Source organism: Camarhynchus parvulus, chromosome 2 (assembly GCF_901933205.1).
Source record: "Camarhynchus parvulus chromosome 2, STF_HiC, whole genome shotgun sequence".
NCBI classification, from domain to species: domain Eukaryota; kingdom Metazoa; phylum Chordata; class Aves; order Passeriformes; family Thraupidae; genus Camarhynchus; species Camarhynchus parvulus.
In genome coordinates this window covers 40,460,164-40,485,275 of record NC_044572.1, presented here as the reverse complement: position 1 = coordinate 40,485,275, position 25,112 = coordinate 40,460,164, and the positions used below count along the sequence as shown (strand labels likewise).

The 25,112-nt window shown below is 38.5% G+C and overlaps 1 protein-coding gene across 5 annotated transcripts in view; it reads right to left on the bottom strand.

Annotated features, from left to right (window-relative positions):
• Positions 1-25,112, bottom strand: part of RBMS3 (RNA binding motif single stranded interacting protein 3) — a 712,273-nt gene that overhangs the window by 489,265 nt on the left and 197,896 nt on the right. For all 5 annotated transcript variants that reach the window (XM_030969590.1, XM_030969580.1, XM_030969574.1 and 2 more), the window contains one exon: positions 286-459. In XM_030969590.1, the coding sequence (XP_030825450.1) occupies positions 286-459 (174 nt within the window). The remainder of the gene's footprint in view (positions 1-285; positions 460-25,112) is intronic.

Here is a 25,112-nt window from a genome sequence, read left to right as displayed (position 1 = left end):
AAACACAGGCAAACAACAATAATTTCATGCAAGGAGAAAGAATGCTAAATGCACAAAAAAATATATATTTTTACTGAGGCATAAAGCTTTCACATTTGCTTATGTCTAAGACTCATTCTAATATTTTTTTTAGAGTTTGGTTAGTATATGTGAGCTGTTTGGTCTGGCATGGGACATAAAGACTGCTGGAGAAGGGTGCTGAATCATCAGCCCCTGAGTGCCTCCACCTCCCAGGGAAGCACAGAACTCATTCAGGTAATTGCAGAAAAGGTTTGCATTACTTACAGCAGGATGTCCAGCACAGTAGGTGTAGCTAGCATGAGACTGGTAGTGCAAGCTTGCTCTTGGAAAGGTGTATGTATTCCAAGCAGGTTGGCTGCTATTCCACTGGGAGCTAAAGCCAGGGCTCATGGTCACTCTCGATTTACTGTTTTGGTACGTTCTCACTGTGGAGCTGGACTATCAAAAAAGAAAGAAATGCAACGTAAAAATAGCTTTTAGGGTAGAATACAGCCATATAATAATGCAGCTATAAATCATCATTGTGCATACATATAATGCCACATGGTCTGGAGCTAACTTGAATGTTTCCAGTAAGGAGCTGGGAAAAGCAAAAAATGGATTCCATCAAAGATACCAGTGAAAGAGCTGTGTCACTGTAGTGCCCAAAAGGAAGACTGATGACTGTTAGACTTCAGGCTGGGATATAAATCAAATGGACAATCAATAAGTGATAGAAGTAAGGGGATGTTCTGAAAATGTGTAGAAAGTACAATCCCAAGATTAATTGTAGAAACTTCCATATCTTTTTATTATATTGACATTTATTGAACAACTGATCAGTTATGGCCATTTTACAGTAAATGTCAGTTTGGGGCCAATGTTTAGATCTATTTCTTGAAGACTTGAAATCCCATCTAGTAGCTAGCTAAGGCTGAGCCATCTCAAAGCTACATATCAAATGTGCAATCTTCTAAGCACACTATAAAATTTCATGACATTCTAATTACTTAGAAAAAAAAATCTAAAATCTTGATTTTTTTTTTTTAGTTCAATGATTTAATCTGAAAGTAATCTGGACTACAGATATGTAAGTCAGATGCATTCTTTCTGTCCTCCTCTCATTTTACTTTAATTGTAGCTTTCTGCTTCTAGTCCTTGTTTTATGAAAAATATTCCTAATAAACATCTGCACTGTTAGGGGTGGTTTATTAGGGCAGCAAAAAAGAATCCATTTTCAAAAGAGTAGAAGATGCATAGGAGTGGATGCATTTTTAGCAGGTATTTAGGTTGGTCTTCAAAGACATGCAAATGTACTTTTTATTCCATATTCTGCTCTTCATTTGGGTTTTGCTTGCTTTCTTTTTATTGGCAAAGGTGTTCTAAATTTCCCATGCAAATTTACCCCAGCTAATTGTGGTTATTATAAAACTAAACCTATTCTCTTTAGAGCATTAAATTTACAGTGACCGTGTTTGTACAGTGAAAGCTCGAGAAATACGAACACAAATAATATTTCTTAGAAATGCTTATAAACGTCCCTGTTAGCAAATTGATGCTATTAATTTCAAAAGCTAGACTCAAGAATGACACTTCATTTATTTTTACCCTCCTTTCAAAGACAACTTTTATACATCATACATATAGCATTAACCAAATATCAATATGGGCCACCATCAAACAAGGTGTTTCACATGATCCAAGACCATTCTTACCTTGAAGTGCTTACAAGATAAATGAGAAGGTCAGGGAAAGGATGAAAGAGCAGAGTCTGGTGCAGAAGCATGGAAAACAGCTTCATAAACATGACTTTCAGTTTGATTTCAATGCTTCAGCTCAGTTTCATTGGGAGAGAATTAGAGAAATGGAAGGAAAAGAGGACAGAGAGAAGACATACAAAAAGGTTTCAAGGACACATTGTAGCTGCAAAAATACATACGCTGTAGTCTTTCCAATTTTTAGTACTGTATTTATACCAGCTGCTTGCAGAAACTACAGGCCATGCTGGCATGGGCTGAACATGCCCTCTTCATTTAATTTAATTTTCAAAAGTTTAAGTACACAAAGTTTGCCTCAGTTATCAATTGCTGTATAAACTTTAAGTTCAAGAAAAGGCCAAATGACTTCCTGCATGTGTTTATTTCCTGTGCCGCCGATTAGGAAGCCTGAAAAGAGCAGTTTCCGCTCACCAGCTCTCAATATCTCGACAGATTTGCCTCCCGCCCCCACTCCTAAGAGAAGGATTCCTGCGGTGTGATTTCTAAAGATTTAACTTACGACTAGCTGAACACAAAGCGTATGAATGAACACTAAAACCCACACTAAACTCTCATTAGTCACCGTGTGTGACAAGTGGTTACTTTGTTCTTACAAAAGGCTTTAGGAGAAAAAAATATCTGCCCCTACAGTTAAAGGGGCTTATTTGAAATAAATCTTTTTGTATGAATTTGAATCATGACAAATCAAAGGAAAGAGGCTATAGCTACAGCTAGGAAAAAAAAAAAAAAAAAAAAACCAACAACTGAGGAGTTTAAATGTGAGGTTTTTCTTTTTTTTTTCTTTCCCCCTTTACCCTCTTTCCCCAAAGAGCAGAAACTGCATTTTCTTTCATTTGACATATTACTTATCTTTCAGATCACTCCTCAAAGACAAATCTTTGTTTCTGGGCCCTGGTAGACTTGCTTCTACATAAGAGATGAAGGCTAGGTTTTGTTTCGGCCAGATCAAGTAGGTTTTTAGCCATAATGTACTTTTCCATGTACATTTCTCCCCTTCATAAACATCAGATATTCAAGTGTGGCTGCTTATTAACTCCTCTTCAGAAGTTGATCCCTCATTGAATATTCTGTGAACACTGAGCTATTCTATCCTAACAATAACTGTGCTTCTTCCTATTATTTCTGATGGGTTTTCATTGTATGGACCAGTGGAAGGTATCTGTGGCTGATGGGATGTAAAGGTGCATTGTCAGTTGTGATATTTGTTAACTGATTATTTTCACAACAACAGCGAACTCCACTACAGTAAGGAGAGATCTGCCCCTGGCAGTACACAGATGTGCACAATCCCTGTTCACTTCTGAGAGAACAGGTCCAAAAATGAGCCTGTTTTTCACACAGTCTGCCTGAGCTGCTGGACAGCCTTCTGCCTGCTGCCTGGCTTTTGTTTGTGTGCCACACAAAACGCCCTCCCCGTTCTGTCCCTGTGCAGGAGGCACGGTTCAGCCCCAGTGCTAAATCCAGGCACAGAGCTGAGCCCCTCTGCCACGTTTCTATTATTCGTCCACCCAGCTCCTACCCCACATGGGGTGCACTAGGAACAGTGAGGCATTCAGAGCATGCAGAGGGTGTCCTACCCATGCAGATCTCTCAGGACGCAGAGGCACAAAATGAGACCCCACAGACCCCTCCGGGTGGCCAGGAGCCATGGGTGAAAGGTCCCTGAGAGGGGACCCCTCTGCTCTGAATAGCTCTGGTCAGGGACCACCATGTCTGAAGCCATAAAAGCTGCTCTCTTGCTGCTGGATCCCCTCCAGAAAAAACCCAAAACACATAGCAAAACAAAGCTAAAGTCAGTGGAGACACTCACAGGATAATTGGCTTTGAAATCTTGAAGAAATACAGCTTGTCTGCCAGAAAATAAGGACCTCTGCACCACCAGCCACAAAGTCCCAGGACAGCCTGGTCCCCTCAGGTGGTCAGGGAGCAAGGATATGAGACCAGGGACTCCAAAAATTGATGGTTTGATTTTCTCAGCTCAAAACACTGCATACCTCTGCAGCCTTCTCAGATAGTGAAGAGGCAGCTCTGGGAAAGACGCTGGACCAACTGGGAGAGCTGGAAGGGGACAAAGCACCCGGGGGCAGGTGTCCAGGTGCTGGCAGTGCAGGGCAGCCCCTGGCAGGTGAGGCTGGGGCTGTACCCCGCCATACACAGCCATACTCAGCCATTCCCGGCTGGCTCCCGGCCACCCACACGCTTCAGGGCCCAGCTGCGCCCTGCAGCCAAGGCGGCGCTGCCTCTGGGAAAATGGATCTTGGAAAGAGCAAAACGCTGCCTGGGAGTGAGGGCAAAAAGTGAGAAACTGCCTGTGAGCACTGGGAGAGAGCAGGAGGAGGGTGAGGAGGCTCCTCTTAGCCCCTGGAGAGCCCACCTGGAGCAAGTGTGGGACAGGATCTGTGAAGAAACCCATGCTGGAGGAGGTGGAGATGTCCTGAAGGAACTGTGGCCTACACCAGAGCAGAGGATGAGCATGAGGAGCTGGAGAGGGAGAACACCCAACCTCCCTGTGCCAACAGGGATAGGAGGCAGCAGCAGGAACAGAAGAGTAAAACTGAGCCTGAGAAAAAGGCAGGGTGAAGAAGGGTGGGTATTGTCATAATTCCCCCTACATTCTCACTATGCCAACTTATTTTAACTGGTAGTTATTTTTCCCATGTGGAGTCTGGTTTTGCCTGTGAAGGTAATTGCTAAATGATCACCCTACCTTTACCTTGACCCACGAGCTTTTCCACCTTATTTTCCACCCCATTTTTGTTGAGAAGGGGGAGTAAAAGAGCCTCTGGATGGGTGTCTGGCAGCCGGCAAAGGTAAACCCACCACAAACTGGCAGGTCTTGTGGCACGTGAGCTTTTACTCAGGATTTAGAAGTGTGTCTCTATCCCTGCAACTCCTGATTCCATCAAGAAAAGCAATCACCTCTGCCCATAATCCTGATGTCTTATTTATAGCTCTTAGGTTGTCAATAGCAGACTACCACTGCCACTTCTGGGACAACCAAATCACCTTCTCTCAGAAAACTTCTGCAGAAAATTATCAGATTAAAACAAACAAACCCACCATCAAACCCAAAACCAACCCACAAAAGCTTTTGCCCTCTTTGTTAGGTCTTGCCAGAAACAAGAAATATTATAAAGCAAGAGGAGAATTTTCTTTTCCTTGAGCAAGCCAGTCCAGTGCCTTTATACCCCAAAGGCCTAATGCAATGTAAAATTGAGATCAGTAAAATTTAAATGTCTAAGCATATTTTAAAGTGTAACCTTTTTTCTTTTTCCTGTGCCTTAATTTCTCTGGTTTATAAGTATGGATAATCTTACTTTAAAACTTTTAGAGTAACCTTTTCCTTGTGTTTGTAAAAGATTTGAATAGTTTTGGGCATAGGCATGAGTGAAGTGGAAAGTGTTATTAGTATTATTAGTACTTCTTGAGCTTAACTGCTTTTGGTTCTTAGTTCTTGTAATAGCTGATGTGTGAAGTCTAACAGTGGAAAAAATAGAACATAGTATTTATGGAACACTTTTTATCATCAAAGCACTGTGCACATTTTAAATGGTGGTAATATTTTTGACTGGTGCAACATTTCCAAGTTTTAAAGAAGTTTATAGTGGATGTAAGAACTAGCAGCCTCTCCTTTCTATTCATATTGAATAAAGCACAACCTTTGACTAGGACATTAAACAAAACTGATAGTTCTGACACAGCCTTAGTCTTCGTGTCATCACACCCTTGCACTCCACTCTTTTGCATCAGTGTCATCATGCAGTAAACTAACAGGAAAACTATGTGCTAACTTCTGAATTTCTACACCACGTCAAATGCAAGATTTACTACATCTATCAGACACCTTTCTGCCAAACATTACAAGATGCCATGATTATTATTGGCTTTGGCGCTCCAAAAGAAGGGAGAAGCTCAAATGTTCTCCTCCACGCTACCTCTTGACTAACATCGACTTTAAAAAAAACAAAACCAAAACCAACAAACAAATGGGATTAAAGAGGTGTAAACATCTGAATTCAGCCTCCCATTTCCTCATTTTTTAAAAGCAACTTTACAGAGCTATGATGTCATTTTCTTAGCCCACACAATTTGAGCTGTTTTCAGTTCCCTGGATTTTCATTATAAAATGGTTCAGCCTTCAGCGGCATCTTCTGGGTTTTTTGGTTTTTTGTTTTGTTTTGTTTTTTTCTGAAAGGAATTGTGATTGAAAGGGTATCCAGCCTCTTCCCATATCCCTTCAAGGGATTTGACATCCCCTATTTTCAATGCTAAAATGATTACAGAAGATGGGAAAAGCCAAGGAGAGAAACTGCCATTCTGGAGGTACTGCTTCCAGAAACTCTATATGCTTGTATTTGGATCAGGCCATGATGCAAAGTACAGTCCTGCACTCTTAAAGGTTTGGATGCTTTACAAAATACTACTGTTCCCATACTAGAAATCAAAGGTTTCCTATAACCTGTAAAAGTAAGAAATGAAAATAGCTTCCTTGGAACATTATTGCATGAGCTAAAATGTTGAGGGTTTTTTTTTTACGCTCAGAGAAAATATGAAACTGGCAAACCAAATCTGAAGTTAGTTCATCACAAAATCCCCTTGAGAGACCTTAAAGGTTTGGGAAACTGAAGAGTGAAGGTTTTTTTTCTTTTGGGGTTGTTATGAAAACTAAACGTGGAAGATATTGCAGATTGGTTTTGGATTTTTTTTTAATGGCAAAAAAGAGGAATTTTGTGCTGCTACTTTTCCCAACATAATCATTCACCATAGCTTGCAAATCTATTACTGTCTAGGACCAGATTCCATCTGTTTCAGTAAGAAATGAGTTTTTAATATTTGGCCATTGCAGATTTCAAGTTTATCAAGTTTGTCTCATAACCTTTAAAAACAAAACTTTAGAGACATTACCAGATTTGAGAGAAACATTGTTTTTCCAGACATGGGATTGAAACTCAATATGCTCTACCTGGAAAAACAGGATCAACTGAGAGAACTAGCATTCCACTGAAACCACAGAGAAATGATGAGGCTGTATTTCATACCTCAGCATACATGCAAGATTGCAGCTCATCCAGTGGATCCAAAAGCACTGAGCACTTGCCCCACATCATGCCAAAAGCCAGGATGTGCAGCCCATCTGCCCACTCCCAGTAAGGGAGAGAGGAATGCTCTCCATGGGATTGCCTTGCTTGGCAGGTAGGCTCCCTGCCAGCCAGGTGAAAGGGACCCAGGTCTTTGCAGCTGGAATACTTTCAGCTGGGGCCCTGTACGAATGCTAACTTGGGAGACTTTTTAGGATAGGTCTCAAATAACTCAAGGAATGTAGCCCAGAAAAAGATTTTGCCATTCATTATTTTCCCCCAGAGTTATTATGCCTTGAAAACAAAATATATATGGCTTTCACACTTTCTGGTTAGAATTGCTGTCATTTCCAGCGACAACACTGTAATTCATGTTGTACTTTTAACTGTTGCTTGAATCCCAAGAGCATTTTTTTCCTGGGCAGAATATGAAACATTGCTCTTGTAGTTACAAGAGAGCGAGCAGAGGAGCTGAAAAAAATGAAGGCCTTCACAGCTTGAGGAAGAGGCCATGAAGAGGCTGGTTTTCTGCCATCTTAGCATCCACACAAGAGGCAAAGAATTATTAATAGGAGATAGGCCAGTGGTAATCCAGATTAAAGACTTAAAACCTCTTGGCAACCTATATGGGACACACCAAAAAGTTGCTGTTACCTGATGATTCTCTAAGCAAGCGACCACTGGGTTTCAATCAACTTCTGCACACACGCTCCTCTCCAAAAGTACTACAACCACCAGTTCTCAGCAGGCACAGTCAGTGCAAAGGCCAAGAGTATCAAGAAATGCTCCTCTACTTCAAACTAATTTCTCCAGAATAAGAAAAGGAATTTTGCATGCATAAGAGATGCCTTTAATGGTTTTGATACCCATGTAGTACCAAGCCATAGGGAATGGGGACATTCATGCTTCTGGACTGTGCATTTCTATGTCTTCCTTTCACAGAAACGAAAATGAAAGGTGACTTTCCAAAACGTATGTATTTTATTTGTTTAACTTTGTTACCCTCTTTGTAAAAAGTAAACTGGAATTAAAATGTATTTCTGCTAGGTTCTTTTTGGTCTAGTTTAAACCTTTGATTTACTTTTAAACACAGTGAATATCTTGACACCATGTAAGGCCATGTCAAAGTTTCTTCTGTTCCGAATATTATTTAGTCAATGTACTGTGATAAATTTAAATCATAACAACCTCAGAAGGACACTCACTATGACCTTGTCATGGTAGGTCATTAAGTAATTATTTTCTGAAAATAAATCACACTGGTATTTGTTAAATTTACTCCAGCCCTTTTTAAAACATCACAGTTGCAATTCAAAGCAGTGAAGCATTCTGTTAACCCAAGATGAGCATGAACTGAGTGTTTCTAGTCAACTCTGGTAAGACAGAACTGGCTAAGACTCTTTCACAGATGACCTGAATACTTTTGATTTCTAAAGAAGTCACCCACATAAAGCACTCAATGCAATATTCCTACAAATGCATATACAGCCCATCTGTACAGAGTCAGTGGAGAAAACAATGTTCTTCCACCAGCAGCTGTTAAGCACATAAGTCACAGAGGCAAAAAATTTGCTCTAGATCAGAAAGTCTATTGGTGAACACTATTATTAAGGATATTTGTTGATAACATACAAAACATACTACTGCCAGATCTCCAGAGTAATATTTTTACAAGGTCTAAGAATCCCTGACTCATATGTGCCTGTTGCCACTCTTAAATGAATTTTCTGTGAAATACACAGCAGTATTTGGGACTTATATAGCATTCCCTTGGTAAACCACAGAACAAAACAGGGTGCTATAAAAATTGAAAAAAAAATTATTGTTATAAATGTATTTCTTTAGGATGACATTTCCAAGTACACAGGGCTCTTCTGTAAGTCAACAAACCACTTACACCGACATCTTATTTTTCTATGTAACACTAACTGCAACACAAGTTCAGGAGCTTTACAGATTAATGACGGATTTTAGCATTTACCTGTGTGCCAAGTTGGGACTTTTTACAGACAGCTAACATCTTTTGTGAAACTCATTATTTTTTGATAGTTTGGGGAGAAAAATAATTATTTTATTAACACTTGAATTGCTTCCCCTTTTACAGTACCCAAAGGTATTTTTCATTATGTTCTACAAGATCTTAACATTTTTTCTGATGTATCTGTTTACTTCATGTATATTGAATTACTCCATGAACAATAAATCAACCACTGTCTTGGATACAAAATGCATTTTCCTTACACTAGATCTGCAATACACAGCTTTTTTTAGACAACCCCAAGAGTAACAACTGGCTGACAATTTAAGCAAATCTGAAACATTAACCAGTGAATGTAGTCTGGGCTGAGATACCAGGGAAGAGGGATGCTTATGAACAACTGAAAAATGTCCGTGGCACAACATCACTTCTACAATTCTACCAAATATAGTCAAATTTCTTTCCTTGGCCACAGTAGGGCAATGTTGATTCCAGCATCACAATGCATATTACAAGCCTTCATGTACAGAAAATGCTTACTTTACTGAATGAGTGCAGCTATGAAACTCATTTGGCCACTGGGAAGAATTCTATAAATCCTACAAAACTAACCAATGTACCATTCTCCTGCTAACTCCAGTGGATGGGCTTGCATGCTTTTGTAAACCGCACCGTGGGATTAGGACATTTATCAAAGCTATGATTTCCTTCCCATAATATTATATCTATTGTATACCAGGAGTTCTGCAGGTGCATGATTTATCCATCCTGTCATTAACTACAATACCCTGCAAACAGTTTTTATTTTCTGCTGGAGAAACAAATACTCCTCCCATAAATTGTTTTACTGCTGATTGGTGAACAGGCTCCTGCTCCCTTGACAATAAAACGGCTTGGTTTCTCTGACCATGGAGTTATAATTTTCAGCACAACAATCCGAAGCTCAGCACCATTTCTTATGGAATTAAGGAATATAGGGAAAATTATAGCTCACTTTTCAATATCATACCTGAACTCTCATTATCTCTTAAGCACCAACACATTTGATCACTTGAGGGACATAACAGACAACACAGTCCTAAAGATCCAACCAAGGGAACACAGGAGGATGAAGCAAAAGGCAGATAAATAGAACAGACAAAATCATCTTTTTGAATTGAAATGAAAACCTATTTTGAATTTTGCTACTTGAATCAGGACTTGCCAAAGGTTTCTGTTGGGCTGAAAATGCTCTGTGAACATTTTAAAAACAAGGAGCAAACTGGATAGCCAGGAAATCCAGGAATGAAAAGCTATTTCTTACGCAGTGAAATCATACTCAGACAGGCCTTTCACCCAAATTAATTATTCATAGAACCACATATATTGTATATGACACATTTGAATGTGAAAAGGCTAATATCCTCTGTCTTTTCCAGTACTCAACTGATCCATTAGAAGTGTAATAGACAGTCTAACAATTCCATGACTTCAGTAGGACAGACAAAAAACGAAAGAGAAAGCAGAATGAACTACAAAGAGGAAAAGAAAATAAGAAGACATTTTCAAGACCATCTCTCAGGGTATTCCAAATCAATTTCAACTGCCTCAGATATCTGTTGAGTATCAAATACAGAACAGAGGAACATGCACACAGGGCTACTGAGTTGTCAAGAAAAGCTGCTATTTCTTCCCTTAAGCTTCAGGCACTCATACCGGAAAAGAGAGAAATTATTAACTTATAAAAAAGGATGAGCAAATTATAACCAAGAAGTTGACTATAAACTGTATGATTTCAGTGTAGTGAGGACTTCCAGGATACATCAATATACAGTTACAGATTTCATTAAAAAATAAGCAAATCTCAATGAAAATGACATTAAAATTGCCAAAAATAAAAGACAATAGAAATACCTAAAATATAGTATGCTACAGGATCAGAGCATATAAAATCTGCTTAGTTTCGCTTTTATTCCCCTGGGGGAAAAAAAAGGCAATGAAAGGCTATTAAAATCCAAATAATTCTGCAGATTATTGACAATCCTGTGGTCTAAACTAGTATGAAGGAGACACAGGCATCAACAAACAAACAAAAATACATTAAGTTAATGGAACACTTAGTAAATCTGAAGGAACAGAGCAGCATGAGGTACATATGAGGCACTCATGCTGAACATCTGACAGTGCAAGGCTGCTCTGGGTTTGGTCTGCACAGCATTTGGAACAATGGGACTACTCATGACCTCAAAGCAAACCATGAGTTTAAGCAAACATATCCCTGACAAAGCTTTGTCAAAACTACTTCTTGAGTTAAACACAGTTCTCTCGTGCATCACTGTCTACTGCATGTGAAGATAGTATCAGTAAAATGCTTCTAAATATTAAATCACTTTTTCTATAAGGTATCAATGTGAATGCATACAAGCAACCTCCCCATAATAGTCCTTTTCCTTCAAACTATAAACCACCCTTTTATTCTTACCAGCTAAAGATACAGGGCTGGCTTGCTTTTGGCCAAGCCACAAGTGTTTCAGATTGGCATTTTATACTTTATGAATTGATAAACCAAAATAACAACAACAAAATGCCAATTACTTACATTTTAGAAAGATTACTGCAGTAAGAAAAACCCAGGCAGGTCTGAAAATAGCTTCAGTTGTCATGAAATTACACTACTGAGAAAAAATAAGCCCAACACACTACACATTGAGGGGCTCTAAGTGGAAAGCAGAGATCTTTTGAATCCTGTTGGAGGGTGCTCAAATAAGAGAAGTCATTGAGCCTCAAGAGAGGAAATCCAGCTGAAGCTCCTCAGAGCCTGGCATGTGGAGCTGTACTTCTTCACTTAGGAAACACTGACAGCTAGGGGAATAACTCAGTGCAACTCAGCCTAAGGGATTTTTTCCCCTAGTGCCCAATGGGATGAATAAGATTCAGATCCTTCCTATTGAACTTCAACATCATAAACTTCACAGGCAAATGGGGAGATGGAAAGCTCTACTTTTGTGTTTCTCCCTGATGTAACCAGAGCCCCCTTTCATATTTCCAAATGTTTGTTAAAATGCTAAAATCCAAAGTACAGCAATCATGTCCAGGCTGCAAAAATCAATGAGAAATTAACAGAGACTGAGCAGAAGAGTGAAGATGACCAGAAACCACAGCAGAAGGCTCTGAGGATAAACAGATACTGTCCTGTCACATTGTTCCCAGTTGTTCTAAAACCTCTGCTTCTCAAGTCAAACCCTTTCTAGAGTTATGACTATATTTCCAAAGCCTGAAGATGAGTAGAATTTCTTACCCCTCTGTAAGGACACTGGTCTTAAAATGGTAAAGAATTAACAGAAAAATAATACCCTAGAAATTCCTTTAAAAGTCTCATTTTGAAACTCATGTTTCTGTGTCAGTAGATGACCTCTGCAGCTCTGTGCTTAGAATATACATTTCAGGAAAATTACCCATACAGTATATTTAGTCATATCTTTTGTATTCCAACATGTACAGGTGCCATGACCTTATAGGAAAAAAACAGTAATAATAAAAGATTTGTACAGAAGCTTACAACACTAGTTACCCTATTCTACCTGAACAGTTCAGAACTTTTGAAGATTGTCAAGAGATATTTTTGGAGGCACATTATTTGTTCAGTTTAAAATAAATTTTGAAAGTTCCAATCACCTATAAGTAGCTTCATGATTATTTAAGTGCAACTTTCAGTATCTAGTGAACTGTTACATAGATACTGAGAGGGTAAGTTAATGAGTATAGATAAAAAAGAAAGGAATCTCATCTACTATATTTGGAATAAAAATATGTTTTTTCACCTAAGGAGGAAAACTTTTATTTGGAAGATCAAAAATCACCATTACCTCTGAATCAGGCTTCTTATGAGACTTAAACCTTGCGCAGCTCTTTCCCAGCCTCTGTAAAAGAATTTACTGCTTCCTCTTTTGCACCCTTTGGGAGAATGTGTGACATCTTTTGTCCATTCAAATTTTAACAGCAAAGTGCCAAATCAATCACCAATCATCTAATCACTGAATCAGGTTTTTGGTCAATGTTCAGGTATATAGTGAGTATGAAAGCTTGTATGATTGGGAACAGCCACAACAAAAGACACAGAAAGGCCTCTAGTAATTCACATATATCACATAAGTATAATTAAGTGGAATAAATAACAATACAAGCAGAACAACACAGAGGATGTTTCCAATTTTGTTTAAATCTGACGGCAGACTAATTTTTTAATGAAGCAAAAAGTGGGAACATGAATTAGTTGTATTTAAGAAAACAAACAGTATAAAAGAGCAAAGATGAGGGAAGTAAATTTGAGGAGTTGAATCATTATAATAGAGCCTTATGCCATCTCATTCAGCTATGCATATTTACATGTATACATCTATGTCTATATTACATAAGGGGAAAATGTTGAAATTAAAAACACCTTGTTACAACATTTTGAACATTCTCTTAAACTTATATATTTCAAGAGAAATATCTAGAAATATTTATTTAGGAGGAAAGGGTTAATATAATTTTTTTAACTCTCTGCTGCTAAGATTTTATGTAACATTAATGGAGAAAGACACAGGAAAAAAATTACAGTCTACAGCTTAAATATAGAAGAAAATCCAAATATATTTATGTCCCTATCTCCTGTAATTTTAGAAATATCTGCTGTAGACTGTCATTATTCCCAAATTATTTGCAGATACTGCTGTGCAATGGAATTGCCAAACTGTTCAAATATTTGATGGCATTGTCAACCTTTTAACAAAGTAAAAAAAAAAAATCAAGTGGATGCTGAATAGATGCAAGTCACACCATGATTTGAGGTTACCCAACATTTTTACAGGTCTCTTTTACTTAAGGCCATGGTACAGAAAAATGCATATTTTCTACATTGACTTTCCTAATAAGAATTGTTAACTTAGATGGATAGGTCAAATTGATAGAACATACATAAGGGCTTTTTTTGCTGCTGCCTAAAATTCTGATTTGAGTCAGAAACATTGTAATTTTAAAAAACTCTCTAGAGAAAATATCAATTAATGCAAAACAATTTAATTAGTTGATGAAAAACCATTTTTAGTTAAAAAATATTTTAAAGAAGCAGAAAATTATACTCTAAAAAAAGTAAATATTTTCTTCTATCCTCAAATTCCAGAAAAAATATGCAGGAATATAGATGCTATAAAACAATAGAATTCAGATTTAGTAAGACAAATTTTAAGAAGTCCTTTGATTTCATGGATCACATCCAGCTGATCAAAGAAAGGCAAATTTGTTAGATGAAGCAGAAGATATAGTATTTATCTGTCTCTTTAACATCAGAGTCATGCATTTTGACAAGATTCTGATAACTATTCACTCTGCAAAAATTTGATAGCTTTAGCAAGTGTCATTTAGGCCCTGGATGTCAGCTTTGTTCTGGATGCCAAGGTCCCAATGCAGCAAGAACCCTTAAGGATATGCACAGCTGCAAACACAGGAAGGAGTCTACAGGAGCTCAGAGGATTTGTTACCGTACTAGAATCATAGAAAAGATTTTCATTTGAAAGACTTAAATATCTAACAGAATTGATCCTGTGCCAAAGATAAAAACTTTATTTCTCTGCAAGAACAAAAAGATAGAGGATTAGATAGGAAAGGGGGGACATCGTTGTTTACTTTAAAAGGATATAAATCTTCATGATGCAGGGTATACAAGAAAGCTAGAAAGATTAATACTCTCTGGGCAGGATATTCTACTCTTATTATGCACAGTATATCCTGCACCTTGTTCTGAAGCATTTAGCAATGGCTCATGGAACAAGAGATGTTTAATGGTCTGATACGGCCTTGCTGCATCGATCACTGTGATAAAGCAATCAAAACCAGAGAGTGCACATGGCCCCATTTGATCTTTACATGAGAATTCCACTATGCTAATCTCTAAAACATAGCATCAGATTATGCATTTCCCTCCCTTGTGCTTTTCCTTGCTTGAAAATCAATCAATCAATCCCGCTATGATGCAAAATTTCTGAACTTAAGGGAAGTCAATAGTGTTTGTAGGTTCTTGGCAGAATGCTACCTCTGTGGTAGCAGGGTTGCAAATTGCAAGGAGCCCTATTGACCTTCTTCTTTTAATAAACTCATTTTTGGAAAAAACACACACATTCATTATGTCTCTTACTTCCTGGAGGAAATATTGGTGCAGCTAAGGTCTGGAAACAGAAGACTCAACAGGAACAAATGACTGAAATATTTCACTGTCTTGCTTCTTCCCTCAGTATTCTTCCTACATCTATTTACTTTCTATTAAAGGGCTAATTTTTCCAAAAGGTGAGTCATCCACTGTACCTTTTTAAAAAAACCCCACATTTTTGCATGAAACAAAGATGACAAACAGAAAGAATTGTTTGTGTAATCTGTATTTAAATACTTACATTTGACTAGAGAAGCCCAAGAATTTGCAGACAAAGTAAGCAAGTAACTAGCATCTAGATTTTCAATTATCACCAGCTTCAGACTATTCCTGAGTATCCATTCATTCTCTTCATGACTCTTCCATTCCTCTCTTATTTCAGCACACTTCTTGTGAAATTTTTTTCACTTCTTTCTCTTTAGATATTGCTAGCATTTTATAGTTAGGTAAATATATGTAGAATCCTCACCTGATAATTTGTATCCTCATCTGACTCTCAGGAAACAAACAACAATTTAAAGCATGAGACTAAATGGGCAATCAAGAATTTGAGGTTTATAACGGCCAACAAAGCCTCAGTAACCAAATGTCTGTCAGGAAAAAAAGCTATTATTAATTGCTTCTGATAAGAAGCACAGGCATCTCCACTGATTTTAAGAGTTGATATAAACTTTACTGGTTTTTACTTATCTTTTTTCCTTCTTCAGGGTTCCCTGAGTTATGGTGAGATTGATACCCATGAATTTATAACATTTTTAAGAGAGATAGTGAACTTTATTTTAACTACTAAAACTTGAATGTATAGGTTGAAGAGTAGTTTCTCTAAGATAGATTTTGCATTTTAATAAATTATTGTTATTGAAATATTATTAAATATAAAGCAAAACAGTCATAAGCATGTCCCAGTTAGACTGACCATAGATGTTAGCTGGGAAATGAGAATTTATGCTAAAGTTCCAAACTAAGCAGCAGGAACATAAAAAGAGTTTAAAAGAGAAATTTTCAAAGAGAAAGATACTGGCATGTTCTTGTAAGTACACTCTATTAGCATCTTATATGAGTCTAGTATTTTCTAAGCAAAAGATCTCTTATGGTAATTTGGCAAATAGAAACCCCCAGGGGTAGCCCTCTTTCTACTTGATAATTGACAACTTTCCCAATGAATGCACAATCCAGGTTTTTCCCTCTTATCAGTACAATTTAAAGTCTATGAAGAGCAATGTGCTTGTTTTCAAGTACCCACAAAGAAAAAGGTGATAATCTGAAAAAAAATCTATGGAGGACTAAACATGGGAGAAATTTTGAAAATGGCAGAGAACCAGCTGGGAACACTTCCACACAGACTTGGTTATGCAAAAAGAGAAACACTAAATTTGCTTAATGATATCTACAAATAACATTAGGTAATTAGCAGAGCTGCACAGTCATGGGGCACTCCACCTAATATTAACTATTCAATAGATACAAAACACTATAGGTCACTGTGAAAAACTGTAAGTTTCTTCTATTGAATATTCCCTAAAGGTTAGACAAAGGTTATACAGTATTTTCAACAAAACACGAATTTCTTCATTTTAATTAATGTTACCCCAAACGAGGGAGAAACAGGAAAAGGTGATTAGAAGACCTACTTTTGACTTTTTCTTCCAAAGGGGCACAATGAAGCATCAGTCTGACACCAGCAGATGCTAAATAATTTTTTTTCCTACTGTATCTAAGAGAGAAGGTTGTTTCTGGAGAACACAGTTCAGTTGCTAAATTAATATTCACACAGTATTTCCACATTTCTACCCCAGAATGAGAAAGGTCAGATCATGTGGAGACAGATCTGGGAGGTGGGGAGAGCCAACCCCTGAAAGAACAGCTAGGAGAGCTATAGGCATGTTGTGTAGTGCAGAAAGTGGAAAGATCACACAATGAAGCACTTTGACTTCTTGCCAGGTATACCCTGTGAAATGAATTTCAAAACGGAGTTTTAGATTACAGACGGCTTTTCCAAGCCATTGCTGGCAGGAGCACAAATGTGGAAAAGCTGTGACACCAGCAATTAGGGATAGAAGAACCTGAGATATTAAGGGAAACTTGTCAAGCAGAACTTAAAATATCTAAATATTTCTCCTAAATATTTGCCAAAAGAAGAAATAGAAATTGCTTTGGCTCTGCTTGCCTATAAATTTGCACCTTCTGGATTTATTTTTTTTAAATATTCACAGATACTAGTTCAGAACTTCTATAAACATAATACTAATTCACGTCTAAAAGCATCAGGAACAGGGAGGCTAAAGATAGAATTCTTTTAAAACATAGCATGTGGTGTGCCAGCCACACAGTCCTATGAATTTCATGTTTGTCCTATCTGTCCAAGTAAAACACACTGTGAGCATCTAAGCAAAGCTCCTTGAATTCCTTGCTTAATGTTTGCAAGGAATCCAGTTGAAGGAGTATTTGTTGGAACAAAAAAAAGCATACACATTTAATGAGTGACAAAAATGGCAAAGTATTTAAGTCCTGTCTTAAATTACCCTTATTATTAACCATTCATGGGGAAAGAAATCCAAACTAGTATTTAACATTTTAAAACCTCATGTAATGTCTGCACAAATGCTAGCAGTGCCATCAGAAATGACCACTGCGATGAAGAGTCATATGACCTTTCTAGAAAACCCTGAAAATTGTAAAGAAAAGAGGCATTGAATAAATTATTTCCCAGTACTTAATAGAAAATTATTATTTTTCATAAATTTGGATCATTCAATCTGAATTTAAGAAAAATTTATGAAACGCTGATGAGCTTTTTTTTAAAGTAGGGCGGAAACAGTTCTATAATCTCCAACACTTAACACCAGGGACAAAAATTATTTGGTACCCTTTAACTCCCAACAGAAGATGCAGAAGGTGTTAAATGTAAATGCAAACAATTGGGCTGGCTCCTGCTTCCACAGGGTGAATGAAAAATTGCCATTGGCACTGTTTCAGGCAGGATGTATTTCTAAAAATATCATCCTAATGTACAGTACTCTTCTAATGTCTCCACCAAACTGCTTGTCACTGTTCCCAACTCCTTAGTCAGATCTTCTAGGATAAAGTGGAAGATGTCTAAACAATGCTCCAGACAACATGAGGTTAAAATCACATAGTTCCATTTTGCTGCAGGAACTATTTCAGCTCTCAGCAAATCTCACAGCACAAAGACTTTGCCTTTTACTTCTCCTGCTGGGTCTAGCTAAGGATTGAGCCCCATAGCTGAATTTTGAGTATCCTTAAAGTTTGTGGATCACAAATTGTAACAGATGTCCCTGCTGTGCAGGGAGTTTTGTTTAAAGGTCCATCTGCCTGCAGACTGAAATCTGGGATTCTTTGTTTGCATCCTGGAAAACCAGATCTTTCAGGCCACTCACCATAAAAACACAGAGATTTTTCTGAGGGGTATGAAAGATCAATACGTTGCATACGTTTGTTCCTCTAAAAAGAGGAGTAGCTTGAGACCATCTCAGGGTTTGGCAGGACACAGTCTGACTTGTGGTAATGTTGCCTCCAGAGAATTGGCTGCCTGCTGCAAGAAGGAAATGGATACAGGCACCTACAGCTTTTTTCTTTAAACCCCACGTAAGATTGAGTGCTCTACACGTCTGGGGATGTGGCAAGGTAAGGAGTCACCTCTGCATGGCTAGATGGAGAAGTTGGGCCAGGGAGCGGAACACAGGGTCCAGAATATGGTCATTTAGAGGAGAAAGGCAAAGAGACTATAGCACTGGTATACTTAGCTAAAAGATGCAAATGTTCCCAAAATCTGAGCAAAAGAATATAGTCATGATGAAATGACATGAAATCAGAATGGAAGTGAGAGACTGAAGGAATGAAAATCAGGACATGGGAAGACAAAATAGCAAAAATGTTACAAGTGAAAAGAGAAAGAAAAAGTATTTACTATGCAATTAGATTTCATGCAGAGATGCACTCAATTCCTTCCTCTGTCCAGCTTACAATACCACTTTTCAGAAGAAATTCTCCACACTCAGCACATGAAGGGGGAGGCTTGGTGGGGGGAAGGGCTTCTTCATACTCCTCAGAATCCACTGCTCTTTACCAGGTTCTCCCATTAGTTCAGTATATTTTGGGTTTTGGATGAGAAACTTGCAGGAGTGAATGAGATACTTGCATTTGAGCAGAGCCAACCCCAATCTAGGGGTTTTCTGAGCAGGCATTCACCATATGCTTGGGGAAAGAGGCTCCAGTTTCCTTCCTTGCCTTCCTCAGCTCACTTTCAGCCCAGCTGTTCTATATGTCTTTACAGAAGTAGCACCTCACTTGTCTGTACATTCTCCAATCACCACCAGGTTCCAGTGGGCTTATTTTCCTCCTGTTCATCCACTAAGAGCATGAGGTTATCTCCTACCCATAATTTTAATTTTTTTTTCTCACTTCACCTCTTTGGAAGCCAATGGGCAGGCCCACAAGCTTGAGAAACAACTGTACAGAAAGCCAAGAAATTGCTCCAGTTTTCCAAACTGTCTTAAGTGCTGTCTTTGCTTAGATCAGACCTTCCCAAAAAAGTCTTTATTGGCCCTTCTTTGATTTATACCGAGTCATGTATAACTTCTTTGCAACTAGCTTCCTGCCCCCTGGACCAAGTCCTGCATGTGCAATCGTGTCTAATACAGGTGTGCCAGTCTGTCTGTCCCCCCTGTCCAAGCTCAGAAATGACATACCTACAGATATGAAGCCTTGAACTGAATACAGCAATTTCACAAAATTGACCAGAATTCATGGGTTATGACAATATTCACTTAGTGGAAACTGGTTGCAAGTCTTCTTGTATCTTCAATTCTTTGCTATTTTAAAATAGTGAGTTTTGTCTCTACTTAACAGCCAAAGGAAGTCAAAGAATGTATCTTCCAGCTATTTCAGAAAATATTTAGAAACAGGAAATATATTTTTTCAGATACTTACAGTAAATCTTTGCCATTGTTTTAGAATCTGGCATCCTGTTCACCAGTTTAAAGGTAATCTATTAGAGAACTCAGAAAACAAACACTATCACACACCTATAAAGCTGAATAATGCTATTCATCAGCACAGGAATTTTTTTAAGCTACATTTATATATTGAAACCTAAGAATGAATTATTTTTGTATTTACATCTTTATAAAGACAGTAGGTACTGGTCACAATAAACACAATGTTTTTTCTCCTGTAAAAATATCCCAGGTTCAATATTTTCTGCAAAAAGTATGACTTTATTTTTATGGAATGCCTTTATATTTTGTCAGAAATCAGATGTCCATGTTCTTTTATTGCTAGCAGAATTAGAGAGATGGGTCAAGTCTTCAGCGTGACATTCCCAGTTTCTCATGTATCAGTGAAATGTTCTGTACCTCCTTTTCAGGTTTATTCTGTTATTTTGTCAGTTTTCTGCACTATCCTCTTGTTCACATTTGAAAGATCTGGAAGTTTTCTAAATTCTATTAAATTTATTCTTTTTTCATATTGGACAATTCAATCCTTATACTTCACATTAGATTCCTGTGTATAGTGGCCACAATTTGTTACTTACATTGCCCCATCAGTGTCAGACATTTATTGTTCTGCTTCAAGCATCTATTTAAACTATTTGCTTTTAACTCCTGTTGTTTGACCAACAAGATCTTTCACTGCCTATCTGTGACTGCGCCTCCTAAACTGACAGTCAAATTGGGCTTGGAGAATTTTTAATGGGTATTCTGTCCTACTGATAGCTACAGAGAAATTCATTCCTCCTTCCAAGGAAAGACTTCTCGGGCAGTGCGACCTTTAATTGTTTCCATAGTCATACCAGTGTGTTCAAGATCCGAAAGTTGTCATACAGCTCCATTTCCCATTTACAAGCATGCTGAAAGAGGGTGAGATTTTCAAGTAAAGGACTTTTTTCCCCCCCAAAAATAGAATATGCACACAAAAGCAGACAAAGAGAATGCATGCTGGAGATGAAAAAAGAATTCGCTCCACTCCACTAAAAGAAACCAATAAATGCTTTTACAACAACAGTGAAAAGCTAACTGAGGTCTGAACTTGCTCTCACTAATGTCAGTAACAGTTTGATTCAATGGGAGCAAAGTAAATCCCATTAGAGCCTTTTACAAAAAAATCCTAATAAAAGCAGACACTACAAAGTAAAGGCCCCGTTCAGGCTTCGCTTACACCACAGCCATTGTAAAGCCACACCATCATATCTGGGGCTGGCATTCAGAGCTGGAGCTTTTCAGTCCTACACTTGCCACGTCACAGAAAGCCAAAAGGAGATGCTGTTCTGAAGTGAGAATTGCAAGTCTCTCCTGGCTGTGGATTTAATACATTATTGTTAGGTTTACATAAGATCTGGCTGGGTCCCAGTTGTGCATTCCTTGACACCCACACTGCCTGATTTATGCTGTCTTATTTGGCTCGTAACAGAATCAAATTGGTGACTGGTTTTGAATGAAGGCAATTAGGGTGCTTGATTGGTTTTGCAATTTGGAGAACACTACTCCAGAGCAGTCAATTGTGTAGAACTATCCAGGTCTTTAATCACTGGTTTCCCTGTGCAAAGAGCTGATACTTTACATCATCTGAAATTTATACCACCTATAATCAATTCCATTCTCCCCATTACCCCCCTTATTGCTTCCTCCCCTGCCCTGCGCCCGTCAAAAACATTACATTTTACTGTTAACTTAACTATAGTGTGGTCAATTACTTCAAAGGTATAACTAAATTTTATTTACAAGGTCAACCAAGTGTATGGGGGTAACTATCTTTACAGAGCATCTGACAGCTGTTGTGACACAGTAGCCCAACGCCTCCTGTTAGAAATCTATTGGGAAGAACTTGTTCAAATTTGAGTTAGGATAAATAAGACACTTCTCTCTGAAAATCCTAGAAAGCAACATCATCAGCAAAGACAACAGTTTTACATAAGTCTCTTGGGTTCCCCTGAAAGACTGGAAATTCTCTATTCAAAGAGCTTTCTTTCTGAATGGATAATAAAATAAGAAGATCCTCAGGTTTAACACACAAAAATTAAGCCAAGCACAGGACAGGAAATCATACCTAATTTGCTGATGTATAGTAACCACATACCTTTATGAAACACAGTTTCTTATTTAAATATACAGGCTTCACATATTCCAAAGCTGACAAATAAAATTGCACTCAAGAATTTCCTCAAGCACTTTTTTTATTCTCAACAGTGGACAGCAATTGAAGTATACATTTGCAAGATGGATAAGCAAAGAAGAACTCTGAGGAGTTACACGATATTCTAGGCTACATCTTCCGTAGCCTAGAATATCATCACAATCTGCATTCATCACAATCTGCACTCATCACAATCTGCACTCCTGAAATTTATTCAGAACAAGGCTGTGTTCTGCACAGTAGCTTTCAGATCACAAAGTCCCAAACCTTTGGGCCAATGCTCTGCTGAAAGTCTCTGCCACTGATCACTGACCACCACAGAATTATTCCAAACAGCTACCTGAAATGGCAGTTCATCTTACACAATGCTGCAAGCAGAATTTCCCTGAATTTCACTTCTCAGCAAGGCTGCATAAGAAATAATGTGTGCTTCACTGAGGGGTGCCACAAAACCCCGGGTCAGCTCAGAAGATGTGAGGCAGCTTCAAGGCTTTCTATAATGTACCCTAATTTTATACTCCTCATTGGAAGTCCTCACTATAGCTGAACCTTGAAGCCCCATGCAAACTGACCAACCCTGACAAATTGCAGTTTAGAGAGCCAAAAGTTTTTTAGTAAGTAATTAAGTAACTAATTAAGTTTTATTAGTAGTTAATAACATGTAGGGTTATGTATCTTTGTACAAATTAAGGGTGTACCTGCATACACCCTTAATTTATTGTGGTCCTGAAAGTTTTGATTTTAATAAAATCTGCCAAATAGAAGTAAACTCTGGTTCCCACTCTCAAGTAAATAGCAAATCTTACTGATTGTGAGGCAGTAATGAAACTGTGTCAAAAGGTTTGTATAGCATGGAGTAGATGATGTTAGTTAGCTGCATTTAGTATCAGTCAGAGTAAGCAAATTCTGTTGTAATTGAAATGATCCTATTCCTTGAAATAAAATATAGAGGAAAGAAGAAAAGCCTCAGATTACTGCTTTGTTTCACCACTTACAAGCAACAAGGAATAACTGAAAATTTGTTATCATCCTTTGGTACTGTAAGCAGCTATGCTGTTGCTGTGCAGTTTAAATACCCAATCATCCCATTACACCTCACCAGAACACTCATGGTATGTTAAAGAAGAGTGATAAATTGGAACTTGAATGACTTTAGTGTAGCTGTTCACCTAATAACATTCACAGGCAACACTACACACAGAAGCATTTATTTAGACAAAAATTGGCTTTATTACTGCAACCATTGTGAAATTACTAGCACATATTTGTAATAATCCCTAGGAGCATTCTAGGTAAACCCCCCAAAACTGGACAGGTGCTTTGATGGAGTTTCTCCTCCTAGGTGACCACATTCATTGGAGAAAGAGTGAGGAGCTACATCTCCGCCAGCTCCCCCGATCACCATTCACGCCTGCATGATATTACTGGTAGTGCCTGGAGACAGCATTTCAGATTAATTTGTATCTTTAAAAAACTCCAAAAACTGATTTGAGCACTTTGTTGTGCTCATCACATTGACCCCAAAAAAAGTGGTTACAGTTCCAACCTAGGCTTCCTGGGGCCAGCAGCCGTGGGGAGAAGGTGACACTTTTTCCAAGGACAAAGGCACACAAACAGGTGAAAGTCAGGGACCTGATTGCAGTGTATCAGCCCTCTATGAGAGACCGAGGTATTTCTCCTCTTGAGTTCATGATGCAAACCTGAAGGGACACACAGCATATTTGTGACTGAAGGTGCATGTCTACAACAACTTTGCTGCCTTCCTATAGATAGAGAGTAAACTTGAGAACTCAGATTCTCAGCTAGAAAAGGGAAATTCAAACATGCACAACAAATACTGTCACAGGTCAGGACTTCACATCTTCAGCAGCCCACATCAGGGTTCAGCAATGAAGCAAAGGAAGGTACAGAATATTCCAGTGACCCCCCCCCCACCCAGTTTTGCAATGTGTTTCAGGTGGTAGGTGGTTTTAGAAACAAGGAAAGAACCAGGAGCTCTGGATGAAGGCAAACTGGTGACAGACTACAGGCCATGCCAGCAGCCTTACCAAGATAATGGAAGCAAGGAAGAAGAGGATTATTTCCAAAACTGTCTCCAGACACAAGGAAATGAAGGAACAGCTCCAATTTGAAGGCCTCAATGGTACCAGTCAGAAGCACAACCCAGGGCAAGCCAAAGAGCATTGAGCAACAGCCAGCAGGAAGGGGAAATTCTTCCTCGTGATTAGTGGCACATTCCAGCAGTGTATCTGAAAGGGATGATGGCAGAAAAGCTTCACATCCCTCCCTCAGCAGCAGGGAGGCTGGCTCCAAATCAATCAGGAGATTAAGGGATCCCATCCTTTGGGGAGTACAAAGGAGGAAATAGTATGCCAGCAGCCTCTTGTGCCAAAATCCTTTCTTACAAGCCTCTGTTTGGGGGTAATAGCAATTCAAATATTAGGAGTACAAAAGAATGCTGGAGAAGAGTACAGGAGGGTAAGAGAGGGTGCAATCCTCCTCCTAAAGCACTGCCCTGCCCTGAGACCACAGGCTGAGCTGCAGAACTCCAGGCTACTAAGCTAAAATGTCTGAATAACATCTGGATATAGGTGTAATTATAAGAATAGTTCTTTTAAAGCACAAGACTTTGTAACTCACAAAAGGGTAGGAGTTTCATCCTAGCACTGCCCACTTCTCATTGAAAAATCAGACCCCCAGGAGCTGGGAGATTTCGAAAAGAGCAATGCAGCACACTTGAAGCTGACTTTCGACCTCCCCTCTGGCCCTCCAGAACAAGGTGTAGAAGGAAGACAAAAGTGTTTCAGCCTGCAGTTATGCTTACAAACACTCTCCATGCCCCCTACTGCTCAAACCGAGTTTTACCTTCAGGCAAAAGAGCCATCATCCCACTTCTTAAAAATACAAAGATTTTTCTTGACTGTGCTGTTCCCTGCAATTCCTAAGAGCCACATTTTTCT